This window comes from Eucyclogobius newberryi, unplaced genomic scaffold (genome assembly GCF_026437365.1).
Source record: "Eucyclogobius newberryi isolate DKJ021-1_F unplaced genomic scaffold, fEucNew1.0.hap1 SCAF_14, whole genome shotgun sequence".
NCBI lineage: Eukaryota > Metazoa > Chordata > Actinopteri > Gobiiformes > Gobiidae > Eucyclogobius > Eucyclogobius newberryi.
The window spans coordinates 37,870,721-37,896,709 of NW_027315768.1; the positions used below are offsets into that span (position 1 = coordinate 37,870,721).

General features: G+C 44.1%; 2 protein-coding genes across 2 annotated transcripts in view; one reads left to right on the forward strand and one right to left on the reverse strand.

Moving 5' to 3' along the window:
• LOC140359240 (heat shock 70 kDa protein 12A-like) overlaps positions 1-8,550 on the reverse strand; it is a 13,001-nt gene extending 4,451 nt beyond the window's left edge. Inside the window, exons 1-2 of the mRNA XM_072444103.1 lie at positions 8,272-8,550; positions 5,751-5,978 (exon numbers count right to left, since the gene is read on the reverse strand). Coding sequence (XP_072300204.1) covers positions 5,751-5,978; positions 8,272-8,550 — 507 coding nt within the window. The remainder of the gene's footprint in view (positions 1-5,750; positions 5,979-8,271) is intronic.
• Positions 8,551-19,371: 10,821 nt separating this feature from the next.
• rab3gap1 (RAB3 GTPase activating protein subunit 1) overlaps positions 19,372-25,989 on the forward strand; it is a 45,928-nt gene continuing 39,310 nt past the window's right edge. Inside the window, exons 1-2 of the mRNA XM_072445378.1 lie at positions 19,372-19,437; positions 19,599-19,654. Coding sequence (XP_072301479.1) covers positions 19,420-19,437; positions 19,599-19,654 — 74 coding nt within the window. The 5' untranslated portion in view covers positions 19,372-19,419. The remainder of the gene's footprint in view (positions 19,438-19,598; positions 19,655-25,989) is intronic.

Genomic DNA, 25,989 nt, shown 5'->3' on the forward strand with positions numbered 1-25,989 from the left:
GGGGAACGAGCCTGATGTTGATGCCGCTAGGGTAGGCTTTGAGTACCTGCAAATGGAGACTGGTAGTCGAAGGGGAATGGGAAGTAATAAGTTAATAAGGAAAGAAGGTTAAACGCGGTAAAGGTAGGCTGAAGCCATGATGGAAGGAACGGAAACTGAGCTGGGTGGTCTAGGAAGAGAAGGTCGCCTGAAGCGGAACTTATGTGTGGAACGTGGTATCTGAGGATGGAGGAACTGGGGTCGATGACTGTTCCACCTCGGTAATAAATGTTCTCGGGTCATCGGACTGGACGGTCATGAACATGAATGGCCCGACAAGAAGGCAGCAATCCCGACAGAAACGGTCTTAAAGTAACCCCCAAACCGGCTGATAGAACGGCAAATTAAATTGCAGCAGCAACTTGATGGACTGGATGAGAATGACGACGCTTTGGAGTGATGAACCGAAGACGTTAGGGTCGGGAGGTGGGAGATAAGAGGATGATCTGCATGGTAAAGTTGGGACGACCAAGCTGCTGGGGGAAGAGGCGGGAAGAGGCTGCATGAGGGAAGAGGCGGGAAGAGGCTGCATGAGGGAAGAAAGAAGAGGCGGCGTGAGGGAAGAGGGAAGAGGTGGCATCCCGGTGCCCGAATGCGGCTCTGGGCAATGAATGGATTAGGAGATGCTGATACTAAGACAAGACAGATATGAGCAAATCCGGAATGACCATCCACAACTTAAAAATAGTGGATGAAAAATAGGTATGATGGAAGTAGCTTAGGTGGCATGAGTTTGCTTGGTGAAGCTAGCATGAGTCAGGTCCTCTGTCCTAAGACCCTCCTTCTCGGCAAGAAAAAACTACAAAACCTCTTTGGGAAAAAGTAGAAACCTTGAGGAGTTCCACGGTGTAGGGGGGTATCCAACTCTCGGACGGACAGGCAGACATGCTTCAATAGTTGTGGCCCCTCAGGTTGAGAACTAGTGCTTCGAGATAGTAGAACATTTCAACTGGACTTGAAGGGGTATCTGGGGCCGAAAGAAGTCTGGATGCGGCCTACAAGAAGCTACCTGGGATTGAATTGGTTCGGTGGAACATGAAAGCGTGAGGCTGAAAGTATTCCGGGGGGTGGACGCAGCCCTTCTGGGTTAGAGCAAGAGGGCAATCCGGTGGTTGAGGAGGCTGGAGTGGATGAGGAGGCTGGAGTGGATGAGGAGGCTGGAGTGGATGAGGAGGCTGGAGTGGATGAGGAGGCTGGAGTGGATGAGGAGGCTGGAGTGGATGAGGAGGCTGTAGTGGATGAGGAGGCTGTAGTGGATGAGGAGGCTGGAGTGGATGAGGAGGCTGGAGTGGATGAGGAGGCTGTAGTGGATGAGGAGGCTGGAGTGGATGAGGAGGCTGGAGTGGATGAGGAGGCTGTAGTGGATGAGGAGGCTGGAGTGGATGAGGAGGCTGGAGTGGATGAGGAGGCTGGAGTGGATGAGGATGCTGGAGTGGATGAGGAGGCTGGAGTGGATGAGGAGGCTGGAGTGGATGAGGAGGCTGGAGTGGATGAGGAGGCTGGAGTGGATGAGGAGGCTGGAGCGGATCCTGGCAAAACTGCTTGGTGAGCAGACCAGAAAGCCCAGGCTTGAAGGGAAGTGGAACATAGGGTGGAACCTGGCAACACGGTGCCCGAGGGGAAAACGCCTGAACCTGGCAACACGGTGCCCGAGGAGGAAACGCTGGAACCTGGTAAGACTGGAACCTATCAACTCTGAGCCAGAGGACAAAGCGCGGTAACAGGATGAAAATGCTGGAACCTGGAATGTTGCCCGAGGATAAAACGCTGGAACCGAAGCGAGAAGCTGGCAACTTGAGTCAGACGACAAAACGCAATAAACTAGGATGAAATTCTGGAACCTGGCGACGCGGTACCCGAGGAGAAACAACTTGAGGCTGGCGACGCGGTACCCGAGGATAAAATACCGGAACTGAAGCTAGAAGCTGGGACCTGACAACTCTGAGTCAGGACAAAACGGTGACCGAAGATGAAACGCTAGAACTGAGACAGAGGTCATTTTGAGCTCCTCCGTCTTTTTATGAGTTGATCTTCACTGTTCGAGTGGGCGTGTTCTTTTGAATGAATAAATAAAGCAGTTAAGTAAATCAAACTATTATATGTGTCACTTTATTGTTATTAAAATGTAATGTCTGCCAACACTGTAAAATAGTTAATTATTATAATGGATGAATAATGAATTCTCACTTCCTGAGATTTGATCAATCTCATACCCATGTGGAATACTGACATACTCATGTACAATACTGTCATACCCATGTGCAATACTGTCATACCATGTGCAATACTGTCATACCATGTGCAATAATGTCATACCATGTGCAATACTGTCATACCCCTTGCGCAATACTGTTTGATTAGATCAATCTCATACTCATGTGCAATACTGTCATAACCATGTGCAATACTGTCATACCATGTGCAATACTGTCATACCATGTGCAATACTGTCATACCATGTGCAATACTGTCATACCCCTTGCGCAATACTGTTTGATTAGATCAATCTCATACTCATGTGCAATACTGTCATAACCATGTGCAATACTGTCATACCCATGTGCAATACTGTCATACCCATGTGCAATACTGTCATACTCATGTACAATACTGTCATACCCATGTGCAATACTGTCATACCATGTGCAATACTGTCATACCCATGTGCAATACTGTCATACCATGTGCAATACTGTCATACCCATGTGCAATACTGTCATACTCATGTACAATACTGTCATACCCATGTGCAATACTGTCATACCATGTGCAATACTGTCATACCCATGTGCAATACTGTCATACCATGTGCAATACTGTCATACCATGTGCAATACTGTCATACCCCTTGCGCAATACTGTCATACCCATGTGCAATACTGTCATACCATGTGCAATACTGTCATACCCATGTGCAATACTGTCAAACAATGTGCAATACTGTCATACCCATGTGCAATACTGTCATACAATGTGCAATACTGTCATACCCATGTGCAATACTGACATACCCATGTGCAACACTGACATACCCATGTGCAATACTGTCATACCCATGTGCAATACTGACATACCCATGTGCAATACTGACATACCCATGTGCAATACTGTCATACAATGTTCATAACTGTCATACCCATGTGCAATACTGACATACCCATGTGCAATACTGTCATACCCATGTGCAATACTGTCATACCCATGTGCAATATTGTCATACCCATGTGCAATACTGACATACCCATGTGCAATACTGACATACCCATGTGCAATACTGTCATACAATGTTCATAACTGTCATACCCATGTGCAATACTGACATACCAATGTGCAATACTGTCATACCCATGTTTAATACTGTCATACCCATGTGCAATACTGACATACCCATGTGCAATACTGACATACCCATGTGCAATACTGACATACCCATGTGCAATACTGACATACCCATGTGTAATACTGACATACCCATGTGCAATACTGACATACCCATGTGCAATACTGACATACCCATGTGTAATACTGACATACCCATGTGCAATACTGTCACACCCATGTGCAATACTGGCATACCCATGTGCAATACTGACATACCCATGTGCAATACTGTCATACCCATGTGCAATACTGTCATACCCATGTGCAATACTGTCATACAATGTGCAATACTGTCATACCCATGTGCAATACTGACATATCCATGTGCAATACTGTCATACCCATGTGCAATACTGACATACCCATGTGCAATACTGTCATACCCATGTGCAATACTGTCATACCCATGTGCAACACTGACATACCCATGTGCAATACTGTCATACCCATGTGCAATACTGTCATACCCATGTGCAATACTGTCATACCCATGTGCAACACTGACATACCCATGTGCAATACTGACATACCCATGTGCAATACTGACATACCCATGTGCAATACTGTCATACAATGTACAATACTGTCATACCCATGTGCCATACTGACATACCCATGTGCAATACTGTCATACCCATGTGCAATACTGACATACCCATGTGCAATACTGTCATACCCATGTGCAATACTGACATACCCATGTGCAATACTGTCATAACCATGTGCAATACTGTCATACCCATGTGCAATACTGTCATACCCATGTGCAATACCGACATACCCATGTGCAATACTGTCATACCCATGTGCAATACTGTCACACCCATGTGCAATACTGACATATTTGTGTGCAATACTGTCATACCCATGTGCAATACTGTCATACCCATGTGCAATACTGTCATACAATGTGCAATACTGTCATACCCATGTGCAATACTGACATACAATGTGCAATACTGTCATACCCATGTGCAATACTGACATACCCAAGTGCAATACTGTCACACCCATGTGCAATACTGACATATTTGTGTGCAATACTGTCATACCCATGTGCAATACTGTCATACCCATGTGCAATACTGTCATACAATGTGCAATACTGTCATACCCATGTGCAATACTGACATACAATGTGCAATACTGTCATACCCATGTGCAATACTGACATACCCAAGTGCAATACTGTCATACCCATGTGCAATACTGTCACACCCATGTGCAACACTGACATATTCGTGTGCAACACTGTCATACCCATGTGCAATACTGACATACCCATGTGCAATACTGTCATACCCATGTGCAATACTGTCATACCCATGTGCAATACTGTCATACAATGTGCAATACTGTCATACCCATGTGCAATACTGTCATACCCATGTGCAATACTGTCATACCCATGTGCAACACTGACATATCCATGTGCAATACTGTCATACCCATGTGCAATACTGTCATACCCATGTGCAATACTGTCATACCCATGTGCAACACTGACATACCCATGTGCAATACTGACATACCCATGTGCAATACTGACATACCCATGTGCAATACTGTCATACAATGTACAATACTGTCATACCCATGTGCAATACTGACATACCCATGTGCAATACTGTCATACCCATGTGCAATACTGACATACCCATGTGCAATACTGACATACCCATGTGCAATACTGTCATACCCATGTGCAATACTGTCATAATCATGTGCAATACTGTCATACCCATGTGCAATACTGACATACCCATGTGCAATACTGACATACCCATGTGCAATACTGTCATACCCATGTGCATTACTGTCACACCCATGTGCAATACTGTCATACCCATGTGCAATACTGACACATTCGTGTGCATATAACTGATGTAAATAAGAGTGTTTACTTTACCACTATTACTAGTATTATTTTGTCTTATGCCATTTTTTAATTTTTTTTTTTTGATTTCATCTTTTTTTTTTTTTTTTTTTTTACTTCCTATAAATCATCTGTTCCTTTCTTCTGGATCCACTGTGTTGTAACACCGAAATGTCCCCATGTGTGGACAATAAAGGAATATCTCATCTTACTTACTTACTTACTTACAGTGTGTATTTTAAGACACTTTGTAGAGAACACATCACACATCATGTTCCGCCCCTGATGAACAACCGTGTGACCTCTGACCATTGCTCCTAATGGTCAGTTTTATAGCTATAACGCTGTGATATGAAGTTTATTGAAGTTGTCTTTATCCCGTGCAGCACTTTGAAGGTGGATGAGGTGCTGTGACTCTGTTGAACGTTGCAGGTCTGTGTGAGTGGAACTTCACCTGAACTGCAGCTTCTCTCATGAACTGTCGAGCTGAAATGTCCCATATGGCCGGCACAGTCAGGACCCAAGTGAAGTCTGAGGGAATGTACGTCACTCTGTTGAATATGTTGTGGTTTATAGTTTCCAGAGCGTCTTCCTTCAGGAACCTCAGAGCTGCAGAAAACACCTTCAGAGCTCTCATCGGCTTCCTGTTCACGTCTCTGATCTCCAGATCCTTCTCGATTCTCTGGTCAGAAGAAACAAACACAGAACTACATTCAGCACTTCAGGTCCAGACTCTCATTTCTGTATCTCCAAAAGCTACGAGACATTTAGTGTTCTAAAGAGTTCAGGTTTGGGGAAGCCTGGACACATGAGCCACACGGGCCGAGGAGGACGTCTTTGACCTGAAGGACACTGTCTCTACAAACCACGGGTGTGACGGACAGAGAAACTGGACGACCTGGAGAACAGAGAGCGATCCAGAGGACAATGAGGGTCAAGATGTGGTCAAGTTTATGGAAACTGAAGGTCAAGATGTGGTCAAGAAAGAAAAGAAAAAAAAGAGAAAGAAATATGAAAAAAACTTATTTGAACTGATTTGATCATATTTTGGCTTTAAGAGAGTTAACGATTTTCCAATGGAACAAGTTTCGTTATATTTTATAGTGTAAAAGTAAAAGTTACAAAGAAAAAAAAATTAAAAGAAAATATATATTTAGGCCCGAGCCCCAGCAGGGCGGAGGGCCTATTGCTCCCCCAACGCTGGAGCAATAGCTTGCGCAGCGTTGCAACTGTCTTGTGCCCCGTCGCCCCTGGCAAGTACAGTGAACTAGCCCATGCCGAAGGCATGGATCATGCATACTTATTCCTGCTATGACAGAAATAGTCAACAATGAGTGAATGGCCACAGCCCATTCACTCATTGTTGACAACAGCAGTCCATTGTTGACAACCCTCCTGGCATCGTCCTGTACATGAGAATCCATGCCGCAGACATGAGCCATGCTTGTATCTGCTAAAATCAATGGAAGTCTATTGGGAGTGGGCAGGGCATCCCGACGGAATAGGGAGTGACGAGCGCGTAAGCGCTCGTAATGATGACTCCACCCCATGGCGGCATGGGGAAGGCTTAGAGCTTTCAAACGATGTATAATTTGTTGTTATAGTGGAAATGGGTATATTGTTTTCGCTAAAAATATAATTATTTTTATTATTAGCTCGAGCCATGAAATGGCAAGAGCTATTGTTTTTCTTCGGTTTCTTATTATTATTAGCCCCGAGCGCCACAAGCTGGCGAGAGGCCTAGTTCCGTAACACTCACTAACGCGCACCTCCACTCATGCACGCCCCGTGCATGAGTGGAGGACTAAATAGTAAACTAAACTATTACTAAACTAATTAGTAGTAGGAAAATGGAACATTACCGTTGTAAACGGGCAAAGCCCGTGCAAAAGTGCGCACTAAACGAGTACTTTACATTGGGATGACGGCCGCGATGCGCTAAGTAGCTCACAAATACGTTCCCCATCTCCTGCATGTTCGGTTCATATAAACATGTAATGCAAAAATTGAACATTATTACTGTATAGAGGGCCAAAAACACAAAGTGGGCGGAGCCCACTCAAAATTAAAGAAAGTACCCGTCAGTGACCAGGGACCCACACCATGAGGTAGGAAAGCAATGTATAGATAATAATATTAGAAAAATGGGAAACATTGTTTTCACATCAGAATATTCTTCTTCTTCTCGGGACACGCCCCCTATTTTTCACCCAGTGACCTTGACGAAAAGTCACAAAAATCTTCACACCTCTAAAAATCGTGCCTCTCTACATTCTGGCTATTTCCCTTTTCTAAAATAAAAAAATGGCGCCTCAGCGCCCCCAAATGTACCAAAAATGCATTGAGAGATAGGAAATGACCCAAAAAAAATCTGATCGTAGAATCATGAAATTTGGCGCAGAGGTAGATGGTGACAAGAGAAGCAAAAAATATTATCAGGGCAACGCCGTCCGCCCAACCAAATGTCGGCCATATTGGTTCAAAAATGGCTAAGCATGACTCAGGAGTTTTTCCTAACGTCGTACTTTTATGAACTCCTCCCAGGGCGTTGGCCCTAAAAAGCTGAAACTGTGTGAAAATGCTACTGAGGAGTGGGACATCAAAAGTTATTAAATGACATTGACCCTGGCGTTGCCGTAACGATGACCAAAACCTCCCACTTTTTCCAATGTGGAAATTGCCAGAACATGTTTACACTTTAGACTTTCACAAACTCCTCCCCCTCAGGGCGTTAGACATATGAACCTGAAATGTGGTGAGACTCATCTTCAGGGGTAAAAGTTATACACATTTTTATTCAAAGAGTCACGGTTCAATTATACTCAATACAAGATAAATATTACTTATTTCAGTCACTTATGTAGTTATTGTGTGAAGTCTGATGGTTTTTGGCCCAGAGTCGTCCCTTTTACTGCTCAAACAAATAAAGCTCATTACATCAGACAATCAGTGTAAAGAGGAAAAATGTTTCTCACCTTTCCATAAAGATTCATCTTAAAGTTTTTAAAGAAATAGTACTTTGTCGTGTCTTTGTGCATTTTGAAGTATTTCTTCTGAGCCTTGTATCCGAAATCTACGAAGTCTCCATTTTCACTCAGAAGAAGACAGGACGGTGTCTTCGATGTCTTCAGACCGAGCCTCTTTTCCCACAGTTTGACATGAGGCGCTGTCTCTGTGTTTGTGGGAGTCAGACTGTACGCGTAACCACAGAAACATGTCCCCAAGTCTATCGCAATGATCAACGCTTCACTCATGTCAGGAACAGGAAAGACAGGTGCGCAGAAAGACAGGTGCGCAGAAAGAAGGCGAAGTGGCACAGCTGACGCACTGTGCTCCTGTGCCGTTAGGCCCCGCCTCCTGCAGCAGGTGTGTCTGTACTGTTAGGCCCCGCCTCCTGCAGCAGGTGTGTCTGTGCTGTTAGGCCCCGCCTCCTGTAGCAGGTATGTTCTTTTACACAAATCTGATCAGATCAAATGAAATAAGCTTTTCAGCCCCAGCAGAACACTTCCCCATCGACGTGAAAACGCTACGGCTGTACAATGCTCTTCTGGTTCTGATTCTGATACAGCGGGAAATACTGGGAAGTCGCACCAGCCAAAAAATGCATAATAGAGAAAAAAAAACAAATATAAGTCACATTTTTGGGGAAATTCATTTAATAAAATCCAAGACCAAGAACAGACATTTCCTCTGGAAATGCAGTTTAAAATATGCTAACGCTAACACCTTCAGCTACATGATGTGGTGTACGTATGCTAACGCTAACACCTTCAGCTACATGATGTGGTGTACGTATGCTGACGCTAACACCTTCAGCTACATGATGTGGTGTACGTATGCTAACGCTAACACCTTCAGCTACATGATGTGGTGTACGTATGCTAACACTAACACCTTCAGCTACATGATGTGGTGTATGTATGCTAACGCTAACACCTTCAGCTACATGATGTGGTGTACGTATGCTAGCGCTAACACCTTCAGCTACATGTCGCGGTGTACGTATGCTAACGCTAACACCTTCAGCTACATGACGTGGTGTACGTATGCTAACGCTAACACCTTCAGCTACATGAGGTGGTGTACAATATGCTAACGCTAACACCTTCAGCTACATGATGTGGTGTACGTATGCTAACGCTAACACCTTCAGCTACATGATGTGGTGTACGTATGCTAACACTAAAACCTTCAGCTACATGATGTGGTGTACGTATGTTAACGCTAACACCTTCAGCTACATGATGTGGTGTACGTATGCTGACACTAAAACCTTCAGCTACATAATGCGGTGTACGTATGTTAACGCTAACACCTTCAGCTACATGATGTGGTGTACGTATGCTAACGCTAACACCTTCAGCAACATGACGTGGTGTACGTATGCTAACGCTAACACCTTCAGCTACATGCTACATTATGTGGTGTACGTATGCTAACGCTAACACGTTCAGCTACATGCTACATTATGTGGTGTACGTATGCTAACGCTAAGACCTTCAGCTACATGATGTGGTGTACGTATGCTAACGCTAACACCTTCAGCTACATGATGTGGTGTACATATGCTAACGCTAACACCTTCAGCTACATGATGTGGTGTACGCATGCTAAATCTAACACCTTCAGCTACATGACGCAGTGTACGTATGCTAACGCTAACACCTTCAGCTACATGACTCACAGACAGAACTGTGGTAAGTGTCTGGTATGTTAGCGTAACGTTAGGGTTAACGTCATAAGGCGCTGGTACAGCTAGCAGCCCGGTGTAAACGCTCCTCTTTTTTCTCACACTTATTGTGCTTTATCTGCTATATTTTGTAAATATTTTTTTCTATTTTACTGTACTATAGGGACACGCGCTGGAATCGTTTTTAATTCAACTGTTTTTGACTTTTTTCGGCTGGATTTGAGCGTTTTTCGTTGTGTTGTTGTGATGTGAGCTAGCTCTGAGCTAGACCCCAGCCCCCCACCCGCGCCCTCCGGCCGCCGCTAAAGTACGGCGTGTCGTCGGTACACGTTCATATACACGTTTATATACACGTTTATATAAAAGAGGAACTTCACTAACGATCGGGACAAGCACTGGAATCGCTTTGAATTAACTTGTTTTGACTTTATTCGGCTGGATTGAGTGTTTTCTTCGTGCGATGTGCCTCGGCTCCGAAGCAGACGGGCTGTACGTAAACTCCGGGAGAAGAGAGGAGGAAACAGGAAGTCGGTTCCCGCCGTAGTCATGGGTAACGTGAGGTTCCTTCAAAATAAAATGAGGGAAATAGCGAGCCTCATGCGGTCCCAGAGGATTTATAGGGACAGCAGCGTCTTGATTTTCACAGACCTGGTTAACAGCAGAAATGCCAGACTCTATTGTAGGTTTGGACAATTTTCATCTGCTGCGGGCGACAGAACGAGAGAATGCGGGAAGAAAAGAGGTGGAGGTCTGGCGGTGTATGTGAACACGAGCTGGTCCAAACCCGAACACTGCACAGTGAGGGAGCAGCTATGTAACAAGGATATTGAACTATTGGCTATTGGCATGAGGCCATATTATGCCCCGGGAGTTCTCACATGTGATTTTGATCGCAGTCTATGTGGCCCCGTCTGCCAATGCTGAATATGCTTGTGAAGCATTGCTCTCCTGCACTTGTAGGCTGCAAACACAGCACAGGCTCTCTTCCTCGTCTCGGGTGACTTTAACCACGCTTCTCCCTCTTCTGTTCTACCAACATACACCCAGTATGTTACCTGCCCCACCAGAGACAATAGAACATTGGACTTGTTTTTTGCCAACACCAAGGAGGCTTATTCTTCTTCCCCCCTCCCTCCCCTGGGCAGCTCGGACCACACCCTTGTACATCTGAGGCCTGTGTATGAACCCATCGTGCACAGGCAGCCTGTGGTGTCCCGTGAGGTGAGGATGTGGTCTGCTGAGAGCGAGGAGGCTCTGAGGGACTGCTTCAGCACCACTGTCTGGACTGAGCTTTATGACCCACATGGGGAGGACATCAACACCATCACAGAGCATCAGGACATCAACACCATCACAGAGTGCATCACGGACTACATCAACTTCTGTTTTGAGAACATTGTTCCCTCCCGGACGGTGCGGTGTTTTCCAAATAACAAGCCATGGATTAACCGTGAACTGAAGGCTCTGCTGAAGGAGAAGAAGAGAGCCTTCAGGTCAGGGAACAAGGAGGAGCTGAGGACTGTGCAGAAAGAGCTGAGGAGGAAGATCAGGCAGGCTGAGGCCGGCTACAAGAGGAGGATGGAGGAGCAGCTGCAGCAAAAGAACATTCAGGGATCGTGGAGGAGCCTGAAAACCACCTCGGGCTTCAAAATCCCCCCTGCCCAGACAGAGGGGGATCTACAGTGGGTGAATGATTTAAATGCTCACTTCTTGAGATTTGATCGGTCACCTGCCCCTCCCCCTGCACAGCTGCATGCTCCCTCTTCCACAGCTGGACAATGCCCTGCATCCGTTCCTCTTCACTTCTCTGCCCCGGACCATCAGCTCCCCACTTCGCCTGGACTCACCCATCCCCCCAGCACACAGTCCCCCTGGACTCACCCGTCCCCCCAGCACACAGTCCCCCTGCCAACCACTGACTGTCACAGCAGCACAGGTGAGGAGTGAGCTGAAGAGGATTAGAGTGAGGAAGGCAGCAGGACCTGACGGCATCAGCCCCAGGCTCCTTAAGTCCTGCAGATGAACTGTGTGGAGTTATGGAGCATGTCTTCAACATGAGCCTGAAGCTGAGGGTGGTACCACAGGTCTGAAGACCTCCTGTCTGGTACCTCTGCCTAAGACACCGCGCGCCAAAGACCTCAACAGCTTCAGGCCAGTGGCTCTCACGTCCCACCTGATGAAGACACTGGAGCGGCTGGTCCTGGACCACCTCCGCTCCACCGAGAGCTCAGCTATGGACCCGCTGCAGTTTGCATATCGGCCTGGCTTCGGAGTGGAGGACGCCGTCATCTCCTGCTGCACCGCTCTCTCTCACCTGGAAAAGCCTGGCAGCTCTGTGAGGATCCTGTTCTTCGATCTCTCCAGCGCCTTCAACATCATCAGCTCCTGAGGGACAAGCTGGAGACGGCTCCTGAGGGACAAGCTGGAGACGGCTGGTGTGGAGTATGACCTGGCAGAGTGGATCCTGGACTACCTCACAGACCGACCCCAGTTTGTGAGAGCACAGGACTGTGTGTCTGACACTCGGACCTGCAGTGTGGGGGCGCCCCAGGGCACTGTCCTCGCGCCCTTTCTCTTCACCCTTTACACTGCAGACTTCAGACATGACACGGACAGCTGTGTCCTGCAGAAGTTCTCTGACGACTCTGCCATCATCGGACTCATCACGGACGACGATGATGTGGAGGACAGAGGACTGGAGCAGGACTTTGTGGACTGGTGTCAGCGGAACCACCTCCTCATCAACGCGGGGAAGACCAAGGAGATGGTGGTGGATTTCCGCAGATGCCACCCCACTGCCCCCTCACCAGTGAACATCCAGGGACGGGACATTGAGAGAGTGACTCATACAAGGACCTGGTGTTCATCTGAACCACAAACTGGACTGGACTCACAACACAGACTGTACAGGAAGAGCCAGAGTCGGCTCTACCTCCTGAGGAGACTCAGGTCTTTTGGAGTGACAGGGCCACTCCTGACAGGGCCACTCCTGACAGGGCCACTCCTGACAGGGCCGCTCCTGAAGACCTTCTCTGACTCTGTGGTGCATCAGCTCCTGTAGGTGTGGCCTGCTGGAGCAGCAGCATCACAGAGGGAGAGGAAGAGGCTGGACAAAGTCATCAAGAAGTCCAGCTCCGTCCTGGACTGTCTGATGATTCGGTGCAGGAGGTGGGGGACAGAAGGGTCCTGGCTAAACTCACATCTATGCTGGTCCATGAGTCTCACCCCCTGCAGGACACTCTGTCCCCTGCAGGACACCACTCTGTCCCCTGCAGGACACTCTGTCCCCTGCAGGACACTCTGTCCGCTCTGGAGAGCAGCTTCAGTGAGAGACTGATCCACCCTCGCTGTGTGAAGGAAAGGTTTCGCAGGTCTTTCCTTCTGCTGCTGTCAGACTTTATAACAAACACTGTTAGTCCTGAACACTCACAATACTGACCTAACCATGTGCAATTCTGTCATATGTGCAATTACTGTTGTGATCACATGCAATGGTATTTATTTATTTATTTGTCTATGGGAGTTTTTATTTATAGGAGATCTTCTACTGAAAGTGTTTTTTAAACTTCCTATAAATGATCTGTTCTTTTCTTCTGTATCTTCCTGCGTTGCAACAATGAAATTTCCCCATGTGGGACAATAAAGGAATATTATCTTAACATCTGAATAACTGTTAATATGACTATAGCATAAAGAACATGCTAACATGCTAACAAGTTTAGCAAAGCATCAGTTTTACCCCAAATCACTAAATCCATCACATTCTTCTTCCTCTGTGTCACTTCTAAACAACTCCACAAACTCCAGAGGAAGTGCAGATTCTTCTTCTGCGTCGCTCAGAGCCTAGAGCGCCCTCTTGTGGTCGTCAGGGTGAAAATAACAAATAATATCACATATAAGTCGCAGCCCGGACATATTATGAAAAAAGTTGCAACTTATAGTCTGGAAAATACGGTAATCAAAATGAGAGTGCAGCATCTATAATAAACAATGATTCATTACATATTCCACAACACGTCCAAACGAGAGAATAACGTGATATTTCTGCACATTTGTCATGTTTTGTGACAGTGACGGACACTTTTGAGCACATTCTGGATATTAATGTTTAATCCAGGTCATTTCTTTATTTCATCACAATAAAACACAGAGCAGAGCATGACCAGAGCAAGTACATTCCAAAAGTACTTTCCAAAAGTACATTCCAAAAGTACATTCCAAAAGTACATCAAAAAAGTACTCTCCAAAAGTACATTCCAAAAGTACATTCCAAAAGTACACTCCAAAAGTACACTCCAAAAGTACATTAAAAAAGTACTCTCCAAAAGTACACTCCAAAAGTACATTAAAAAAGTACTCTCCAAAAGTACACTCCAAAAGTACATTAAAAAAGTACTCTCCAAAAGTACACTCAAAAGTACATTAAAAAAGTACTCTCCAAAAGTACACTCCAAAAGTATATTCCTAAAGTACATTAAAAAAGTACTCTCCAAAAGTACACTCCAAAAGTACACTCCAAAAGTACATTCCAAAAGTACATTCCAAAAGTACATTCCAAAAGTACACTCCAAAAGTACATTAAAAAAGTACACTACAAAAGTACATTCCAAAAGTACATTACAAAAGTACACTCCAAAAGTACATTAAAAAAGTAATCTCCAAAATTTACACTCCAAAAGTACATTCCAAAAGTACATTCCAAAAGTACACTCCAAAAGTACATTAAAAAAGTACTCTCCAAAAGTACACTCCAAAAGTCCACTACAAAAGTACATTCCAAAAGTACATTCCAAAAGTACACTCCAAAAGTACACTCCAAAAGTACATTCCAAAAGTACATTCCAAAAGTACACTCCAAAAGTACATTAAAAAGTACTCTCCAAAAGTACACTCCAAAAGTACATTAAAAAAGTACTCTCCAAAAGTATACTCCAAAAGTACACTCCAAAAGTACATTCCAAAAGTACATTCCAAAAGTACACTCCAAAAGTACATTCCAAAAGTACATTCCAAAAGTACTCTCCAAAAGTACATTCCAAAAGTACATTCCAAAAGTACACTCCAAAAGTACATTAAAAAAGTACTCTCCAAAAGTACTCTCCAAAAGTACACTCCAAAAGTACACTCCAAAAGTACATTAAAAAAGTACTCTCCAAAAGTACACTCCAAAAGTACATTAAAAAAGTACTCTCCAAAAGTACACTCCAAAAGTACTTTAAAAAAGTACTCTCCAAAAGTACACTCCAAAAGTACATTAAAAAAGTACTCTCCAAAAGTACACTCCAAAAGTACATTAAAAAAGTACTCTCCAAAAGTACACTCCAAAAGTACATTAAAAAAGTACTCTCCAAAAGTACACTCCAGAAGTAAAGTCCAAAAGTACATTAAAAAGTACTCTCCAAAAGTACACTCAAAAGTACATTAAAAAAGTACTCTCCAAAAGTACACTCCAAAAGTATATTCCTAAAGTACATTAAAAAAGTACTCTCCAAAAGTACACTCCAAAAGTACACTCCAAAAGTACATTCCAAAAGTACATTCCAAAAGTACATTCCAAAAGTACACTCCAAAAGTACATTAAAAAAGTACACTACAAAAGTACATTCCAAAAGTAAACTCCAAAAGTACATTAAAAAAGTACTTTCCAAAAGTACACTCCAAAAGTACATTCCAAAAGTACATTACAAAAGTACACTCCAAAAGTACATTAAAAAAGTAATCTCCAAAATTTACACTCCAAAAGTACATTCCAAAAGTACATTCCAAAAGTACACTCCAAAAGTACATTAAAAAAGTACTCTCCAAAAGTACACTCCAAAAGTCCACTACAAAAGTACATTCCAAAAGTACACTCCAAAAGTACATTCCAAAAGTACATTCCAAAAGTACACTCCAAAAGTACATTCCAAAAGTACATTCCAAAAGTACTCTCCAAAAGTACATTCCAAAAGTACATTCCAAAAGTACACTCCAAAAGTACATTAAAAAAGTACTCTCCAAAAGTACACTCCAAAAGTACATTAAAAAAGTACTCTCCAAAAGTACACTCCAAAAGTACATTAAAAAAGTACTCTCCAAAAGTACACTCCAAAAGTACACTCCAAAAGTACATTCCAAAAGTACATTCCAAAAGTACACTCCAAAAGTACATTCCAAAAGTACATTCCAAAAGTACACTCCAAAAGTACATTAAAAAAGTACTCTCCAAAAGTACACTACAAAAGTACATTCCAAAAGTACACTCCAAAAGTACATTAAAAAAGTACTCTCCAAAAGTACACTCCAAAAGTACATTCCAAAAGTACATTCCAAAAGTACACTCCAAAAGTACATTAAAAAAGTGCTCTCCAAAAGTACACTCCAAAAGTACACTCCAAAAGTACATTAAAAAAGTACTCTCCAAAAGTACACTCCAAAAGTACATTCCAAAAGTATATTCCAAAAGTACACTCCAAAAGTACATTAAAAAAGTACTCTCCAAAAGTACACTCCAAAAGTACACTCCAAAAGTACATTCCAAAAGTACATTCCAAAAGTACATTCCAAAAGTACACTCCAAAAGTACATTAAAAAAGTACTCTCCAAAAGTAAACTCCAAAAGTACATTAAAAAAGTACTCTCCAAAAGTACACTCCAAAAGTACATTAAAAAAGTAATCTCCAAAAGTACACTCCAAAAGTACATTCCAAAAGTACACTCCAAAAGTACATTAAAAAAGTACTCTCCAAAAGTACACTCCAAAAGTACATTCCAAAAGTACATTCCAAAAGTACACTCCAAAAGTACATTAAAAAAGTAATCTCCAAAAATACACTCCAAAAGTACATTCCAAAAGTACATTAAAAAAGTACTCTCCAAAAGTACACTCCAAAAGTACATTCCAAAAGTACATTCCAAAAGTACACTCCAAAAGTACATTAAAAAAGTACTCTCCAAAAGTACACTCCAAAAGTACACTCCAAAAGTACTTTAAAAAAGTACTCTCCAAAAGTACACTCCAAAAGTACATTAAAAAAGTACTCTCCAAAAGTACACTCCAAAAGTACACTCCAAAAGTACATTCCAAAAGTACATTCCAAAAGTACACTCCAAAAGTACATTCCAAAAGTACTCTCCAAAAGTACACTCCAAAAGTACATTCCAAAAGTACATTAAAAAAGTACTCTCCAAAAGTACACTCCAAAAGTACATTAAAAAAGTACTCTCCAAAAGTACACTCCAAAAGTACATTAAAAAAGTACTCTCCAAAAGTACATTCCAAAAGTACATTCCAAAAGTACACTCCAAAAGTACATTAAAAAAGTACTCTCCAAAAGTACACTCCAAAAGTACATTCCAAAAGTACATTAAAAAAGTACTCTCCAAAAGTACACTCCAAAAGTACATTAAAAAAGTACTCTCCAAAAGTACACTCCAAAAGTACTCTCCAAAAGTACATTCCAAAAGTACATTCCAAAAGTACACTCCAAAAGTACATTAAAAAAGTACTCTCCAAAAGTACACTCCAAAAGTACATTCCAAAAGTACATTAAAAAAGTACTCTCCAAAAGTACACTCCAAAAGTACATTAAAAAAGTACTCTCCAAAAGTACACTCCAAAAGTACATTCGAAAAGTACATTCCAAAAGTACATTCCAAAAGTACATTCCAAAAGTACACTCCAAAAGTACATTAAAAAAGTACTCTCCAAAAGTACACTCCAAAAGTACACTCCAAAAGTACATTCCAAAAGTACATTCCAAAAGTACATTCCAAAAGTACACTCCAAAAGTACATTAAAAAAGTACTCTCCAAAAGTAAACTTCAAAAGTACATTAAAAAAGTACTCTCCAAAAGTACACTACAAAAGTACATTCCAAAAGTACATTCCAAAAGTACATTCCAAAAGTACACTCCAAAAGTACATTAAAAAAGTAATCTCCAAAAGTACACTCCAAAAGTACTTTCCAAAAGTACATTCCAAAAGTACACTCCAAAAGTACATTAAAAAAGTACTCTCCAAAAGTACACTCCAAAAGTACATTAAAAAAGTACTCTCCAAAAGTACACTCCAAAAGTACTCTCCAAAAGTACACTCCAAAAGTACACTCCAAAAGTACATTAAAAAAGTACTCTCCAAAAGTACACTCCAAAAGTACATTCCAAAAGTACATTCCAAAAGTACACTCCAAAAGTACATTAAAAAAGTACTCTCCAAAAGTATACTCCAAAAGTACACTCCAAAAGTACATTCCAAAAGTACATCGCTGTGTGTGTGTGTGTGTGTGTCTGTGTGTGTGTGTGTGTGTGTGTCTGTCTGTGAGTGTGTGAGTGTGTGTGTGTGTGTGTGTGTGTGTGTGTGTGTCTGTCTATGTGTGTGTGTGTGTGTGTGTGTGTGTCTGTGTGTGTGTGTCTGTCTGTCTGTGTGAGTGAGTGTGTGTGTGTGTGTGTGTCTGTGTGTGTGTCTGTCTGTGTGTGTGTGTGTGTGTGTCTGTCTGTGTGTGTGTGTGTGTGTGTGTGTGTGTGTGTCTGTGTGTGTGTGTGTGTCTGTCTGTGTGTGTGTGTGTGTGAGTTTCATTTTGTCAGGTGTAGTTTAAATTCCCCTGACAACCTGTTGTTGTATTATGTTCATTGACAATGGCATTAAACCTGTTCTGATTCTGATCATGTTCCACAATGTAAATATTTTGCATTTAACTCAATTTTTACACTTATTTTTGCATTATTTTATCATCTATCCATTTCTATTTTACTATTATTCCCTGTTTTAAGTTACAAAGTGAAACCAAAGCACGTTCTTACTTTAAACTCAGAGCGCCCCCTGTGTGTGTGTGAGAGGAAGAGCGCCCCCTGTGTGTGTGAGAGGAAGAGCGCCCCCTGTGTGTGTGAGAGGAAGAGCGCCCCCTGTGTGTGTGAGAGGAAGAGCGCCCCCTGTGTGTGTGAGAGGAAGAGCGCCCCCTGTGTGTGAGAGGAAGAGCGCCCCCTGTGTGTGTGAGAGGAAGAGCGCCCCCTGTGTGTGTGTGAGAGGAAGAGCGCCCCCTGTGTGTGTGAGAGGAAGAGCGCCCCCTGTGTGTGTGTGAGAGGAAGAGCGCCCCCTGTGTGTGTGAGAGGAAGAGCGCCCCCTGTGTGTGTGAGAGGAAGAGCGCCCCCTGTGTGTGTGAGAGGAAGAGCGCCCCCTGTGTGTGTGTGAGAGGAAGAGCGCCCCCTGTGTGTGTGTGAGAGGAAGAGCGCCCCCTGTGTGTTTGAGAGGAAGAGCGCCCCCTGTGTGTTTGAGAGGAAGAGCGCCCCCTGTGGCCGCTTTACTCAAAAACACATGTCAATATTTCACAATGATCCATGACTAATACCATGGATGAATTATACACCCCTCCAGGTGGCGCTGCGTAGGACGTGACTGCGTCACACATGACGTGGCTGCGTCATAGCGGAAGTAGAAGAGCTGGAGAAAACAAAGATGGCGGCGGACGATGATGTGAGTTCATTTTTCTCTGTTTTTCTTGTGATTTTAACCTCGTTTCTTCACTAAACGCGGCTTGCTTCACTCGAGTCCGACATTTGTCCCGGTCTTTGTCTCATTTTTGCAGTGTCACAGGGTTTTTACTCAGTTTTTGTCCCGTTTTTGTCCCGTTTCAGGCGGAGACGGAGGTGTTTGAGATCACAGACTTCACCACAGCCTCGGAGTGGGAAAGGTGACAACACAACACACAACACAGAACACACACGACACACAACCCAACCCACACACACAGGAACACACACAGAAACACACACACACACAGAAACACACACACACACAGAAACACACACACAGAAACACACACACACACACAGAGACACACACACACACAGAGACACACACACACACACAGAGACACACACACACACACAGAGACACACACAGAGACACACACACACACACACACTGGGCTTCTCTTTAAACGTTCATAAAGTCGACTGTGACAAGTAAACGAATAAGAAGTCACTTGTTACTTCTAGGGCCGAGTATTGTACCTCACGATACGATACATGTCCAGATACACGGTCCACGATACGATAAGATACAATATTCCTTTATTGTCCACACATGGGGAAATGTTGTTGTTGCAATGCAGCAGATCCAGAGGAAAAGGACAGATAACTTATAGGAAGTTTAAAAAACTCTCTTAAAGGCGCATTGGACGATTTTTCGGCGATTTGAGAACTCAGGCGGAAGTGCTCATGCCACTCCCCCGTGCTCATGCCACTCCCCCGTGCTCATGCCACTCCCCCGTGCACATGCCACTCCCCCGTGCACATGCCACTCCCCCGTGCTCATGCCACTCCCCCGTGCACATGCCACTCCCCCGTGCTCATGCCACTCCCCCGTGCTCATGCCACTCCCCCGTGCTCATGCCACTCCCCCGTGCTCATGCCACTCCCCCGTGCTCATGCCACTCCCCCGTGCTCATGCCACTCCCCCGTGCTCATGCCACTCCCCCGTGCTCATGCCACTCCCCCGTGCACATGCCACTCCCCCGTGCTCATGCCACTCCCCCTTGCTCATGCCACTCCCCCGTGCACATGCCACTCCCCCGTGCTCATGCCACTCCCCCGTGCTCATGCCACTCCCCCGTGCTCATGCCACTCCCCCGTGCTCATGCCACTCCCCCGTGCTCATGCCACTCCCCCGTGCACATGCCACTCCCCCGTGTGGACTGATACAACACACACGTGCGTTTGTTTATTAGCGCAACAGATCGCATCACATCTCTCGTCTCCTGTAGATTTCCGTCTTCTTCTGCTTCAGCTCGAACTGTCTTTCTCCGTCTTCATTTTGCCCCGTACACTGAGGGAACTATATTATGATAGATCCATCCGCTTAGACACGCGGAACCGTGCTGCTCATGGGGACGAGCCGCACGCGGCTGCACATGAGCGGTTGGTGCGTTTTATGATTGACACGTGGCAGGATTAATCGGCAGTCCACGCCACGAGGAAATGAGACTCAGATTTATGCCAAAAAAATCGTCCATTCAACCTTTTAATAGAAGAACTCTTATGAACAAAACAACAAACTCTTATTAAGGCTGGACAAAGTCATCAAGAAGTCCAGCTCTGTCCTGGGCTGTCCTCTGGACTCAGTGCAGGAGGTGGGGGACAGAAGGGTCCTGGCTAGATTCACATCTATGCTGGTCCATGAGTGTCGCCCCCTGCAGGACACTCTGTCCCCTGCAGGACACTCTGTCCGCTCTGGAGAGCAGCTTCAGTGACTGACTGATCCACCCTCGCTGTGTGAAGGAAAGGTTTTGTAGGTCTTTCCTTCTGCTGCCGTCAGACTTTATAACAAACACTGCCCTGAACATGTGCAATACTGAATCAACCATGTGCAATACCTGTAAATAAGAGTCTTCTATTTTGGGGGGGTTTTTACGGTTTACTTACCTGCTAATAGTATTACCTAGTCTTGTGCTAGTTATTTTTACTTTATTTCATTTTATTCTATTATCATTATTTTATGATTATTATCTGATTTTTTTTATTTTGTATTTTTACTATCTATTTTATTTCGACCCCTCCATTCCCTATTAAGATATGAGAGGAGTTTTGTTAATAAGAGTTTTTTGTTTTGTTCATAAGAGTTTTATTAAAAGTGTGTTTGAAACGTCCTATAATCTGTCCTTTCCTCCTGTTTCTACTGCAACAACCACATTTCCCCTTGTGTGACATTAAAGGAATAGCTTATCTTAACAAAACTCCTCTCATATCTTAATAGGGAATGGAGGGAAAAATAAAATTAAAATATAAAATAAAATTAGCTGGCATAAGACTAAATAATATTAATAATGGAAAAGTAAACACTCTTATTTACATCAGTTATATGCACATGAATATGGCATTAATTGCGAGTGAGTACGACGGTATTGCACACTGGCTGAGAAATAGATTTTCAAAGTTAGGGGCCCCCCCAGCAATTTCAGGGGCCCACAAGCGCGCGGCGTTATAAGAACAAGATGAATGTGTTGTTTTAAACCTGGTTATTAGCTGTAAAACAATTTAAATACTTTTATCTGTTATTTGATATGAAGAGCACAAATAGTGAATCATACAAACCAGAGATCATGATCTTTACTGTTTCATTCAATATCATCATGTTTCTTAAATACAATGGAATATATAAAATCACAGCCTACAAAATAAACTACAACATATATACATTGCCCTGATGCTAACAACTCCAAAGGGGGCGGGGCCCTTGGGGCCCTTAGATACTTCCAAATTGACACAGCTTTTGTTTAAAACAACGGACACCGCTCGGCCAATGAGAAGCGAGAATACTGTGAAGTGGCATGTCTGTCAAAACGAAACTTAATCTATGAAAATGCCCCAAATATGAACAAATTACTAGTTAAATCTTGATTTTTTTTTTCGAGGAATTTTGATACAGGGGCACGAGGCCCCTCCTAATTCAAACCCCAGGCCCGCTGGAGATTTGAGGGCCTACAGGCCCCGGGCCCCCGTCTATTTCGCAGCCTGGCACATGGGTATGACAGTATTGCACATGGGTATGACAGTATTGCACATGGGTATGTCAGTATTGCACATGGGTATGTCAGTATTGCACATGGGTGTGACAGTATTGCACATGGGTGTGACGGTATTGCACATGGGTGTGACAGTATTGCACATGGGTATGACAGTATTGCACATGGGTATGTCAGTATGGCACATGGGTATGTCAGTATGGCACATGGGTATGACAGTATTGCACATGGGTATGTCAGTATTGCACAAGGGTATGACAGTATTGCACAAGGGTATGACAGTATTGCACAAGTGTATGACAGTATTGCACAAGTGTATGACAGTATTGCACAAGGGTATGACAGTATTGCACATGGGTATGTCAGTATGGTACATGGGTATGTCAGTATGGCACATGGGTATGTCAGTATGGCACATGGGTATGTCAGTATGGCACATGGGTATGTCAGTATTGCACATGGGTATGTCAGTATTGCACATGGGTATGACAGTATTGCACAAGTGTATGACAGTATTGCACATGGGTATGACAGTGTTGCACATGGGTATGACAGTTTTGCACATGGGTGTGACGGTACTGCACATGGGTGTGACGGTACTGCACATGGGTGTGACGGTACTGCACATGGGTGTGACGGTACTGCACATGGGTACGACAGTGTTGCACATGGGTACGACAGTGTTGCACATGGGTACGACAGTGTTGCACATGGGTACGACAGTGTTGCACATGGGTACGACAGTGTTGCACATGGGTACGACAGTGTTGCACATGGGTACGACAGTGTTGCACATGGGTATGACAGTGTTGCACATGGGTATGTCAGTGTTGCACATGGGTATGTCAGTGTTGCACATGGGTATGACAGTGTTGCACATGAGTATGTCAGTATTGTACATGGGTATGACAGTGTTGCACATGAGTATGACAGTATTGCACATGGGTATGTCAGTATTGCACATGGGTATGTCAGTATTGCACATGGGTATGTCAGTATTGCACATGGGTGTGACAGTATTGCACATGGGTGTGACAGTATTGCACATGGGTGTGACAGTATTGCACATGGGTGTGACAGTATTGCACATGGGTATGACAGTATTGCACATGGGTATGTCAGTATTGCACATGGGTATGACAGTATTGCACATGGGTATGACAGTATTGCACATGGGTGTGACAGTATTGCACATGGGTGTGACAGTATTGCACATGGGTGTGACAGTATTGCACATGGGTGTGACAGTATTGCACATGGGTGTGACAGTATTGCACATGGGTGTGACAGTATTGCACATGGGTGTGACGGTATTGCACATGGGTGTGACGGTATTGCACATGGGTGTGACGGTATTGCACATGGGTGTGACGGTATTGCACATGGGTGTGACGGTATTGCACATGGGTGTGACGGTATTGCACATGGGTGTGACGGTATTGCACATGGGTGTGACGGTATTGCACATGGGTGTGACGGTATTGCACATGGGTGTGACGGTATTGCACATGGGTGTGACGGTATTGCACATGGGTGTGACGGTATTGCACATGGGTGTGACGGTATTGCACATGGGTGTGACGGTATGACAGTATTGCACATGGGTGTGACAGTATGGCACATGGGTATGACAGTATGGCACATGGGTATGACAGTATGGCACATGGGTATGTCAGTATGGCACATGGGTATGTCAGTATTGCACAAGGGTATGACAGTATTGCACAAGGGTATGACAGTATTGCACAAGGGTATGACAGTATTGCACAAGGGTATGACAGTATTGCACAAGGGTATGACAGTATTGCACATGGGTATGTCAGTATGGCACATGGGTATGTCAGTATGGCACATGGGTATGTCAGTATTGCACATGGGTATGTCAGTATTGCACATGGGTATGACAGTATTGCACAAGTGTATGACAGTATTGCACAAGTGTATGACAGTATTGCACAAGTGTATGACAGTATTGCACAAGGGTATGACAGTATTGCACATGGGTATGACAGTGTTGCACATGGGTATGACAGTGTTGCACATGGGTGTGACGGTACTGCACATGGGTGTGACGGTACTGCACATGGGTACGACAGTGTTGCACATGGGTACGACAGTGTTGCACATGGGTACGACAGTGTTGCACATGGGTACGACAGTGTTGCACATGGGTACGACAGTGTTGCACATGGGTATGTCAGTGTTGCACATGGGTACGACAGTGTTGCACATGGGTACGACAGTGTTGCACATGGGTATGTCAGTGTTGCACATGGGTATGACAGTGTTGCACATGAGTATGTCAGTATTGTACATGGGTATGACAGTGTTGCACATGAGTATGACAGTATTGCACATGGGTATGTCAGTATTGCACATGGGTATGACAGTATTGCACATGGGTATGTCAGTATTGCACATGGGTATGTCAGTATTGCACATGGGTATGTCAGTGTTGCACATGGGTATGACAGTGTTGCACATGGGTATGACAGTGTTGCACATGGGTATGACAGTGTTGCACATGGGTATGACAGTGTTGCACATGGGTATGTCAGTGTTGCACATGGGTATGACAGTGTTGCACATGAGTATGACAGTATTGCACATGGGTATGTCAGTATTGCACATGGGTATGTCAGTATTGCACATGGGTATGACAGTATTGCACATGAGTATGACAGTATTGCACATGGGTGTGTCAGTATTGCACATGGGTGTGACAGTATTGCACATGAGTGTGACAGTATTGCACTTGGGTATGACAGTATTGCACATGGGTATGACAGTGTTTGTTGTAGAGTGTGACAGCAGCAGAAGGACAGACTGTGAAACGTCTCCTTCACACAGCGAGGGTGGATCAGTCCCTGAAGCTGCTCTCCAGAGTGGACAGAGTGTCCAGTAGGGGGCGACACTCATGGTCCAGCATAGATGTGAGTTTAGCCAGGACCCTTCTGTCCCCCACCACCATTTCGTTGGTCTTCCCCGCGTTGATGAGGAGGTGGTTCCGCTGACACCAGTCCACAAAGTCCTGCTCCAGTCCACAAAGTCCTGCTCCAGTCCACAAAGTCCTGCTCCAGTCCACAAAGTCCTGCTCCAGTCCACAAAGTCCTGCTCCAGTCCACAAAGTCCTGCTCCAGTCCACAAAGTCCTGCTCCAGTCCACAAAGTCCTGCTCCAGTCCACAAAGTCCTGCTCCAGTCCTCTGTCCTCCACATCATCGTCTGTGATGAGTCCCATGATAAGTCCTGATTCATGGATATTCCTTTAAACCTGAGTTAAAAATGTTCTGAAATTATATTTTGATTAAGGCCACAGTTATTGTATCACTTGGTTTACGGATCCGCCGCACTTAGATTATTGATTTCTACAATATAAATAAAATAAATGATTATAATTTTTTTTATAAAGTACCGCCGTCAACGCAAAATAGCATTAAATGAAATATAAAAAGTGGTATTAAGTCAAAAGATAAGACATTTTCGTCAAAATCCTGCTGGAGTC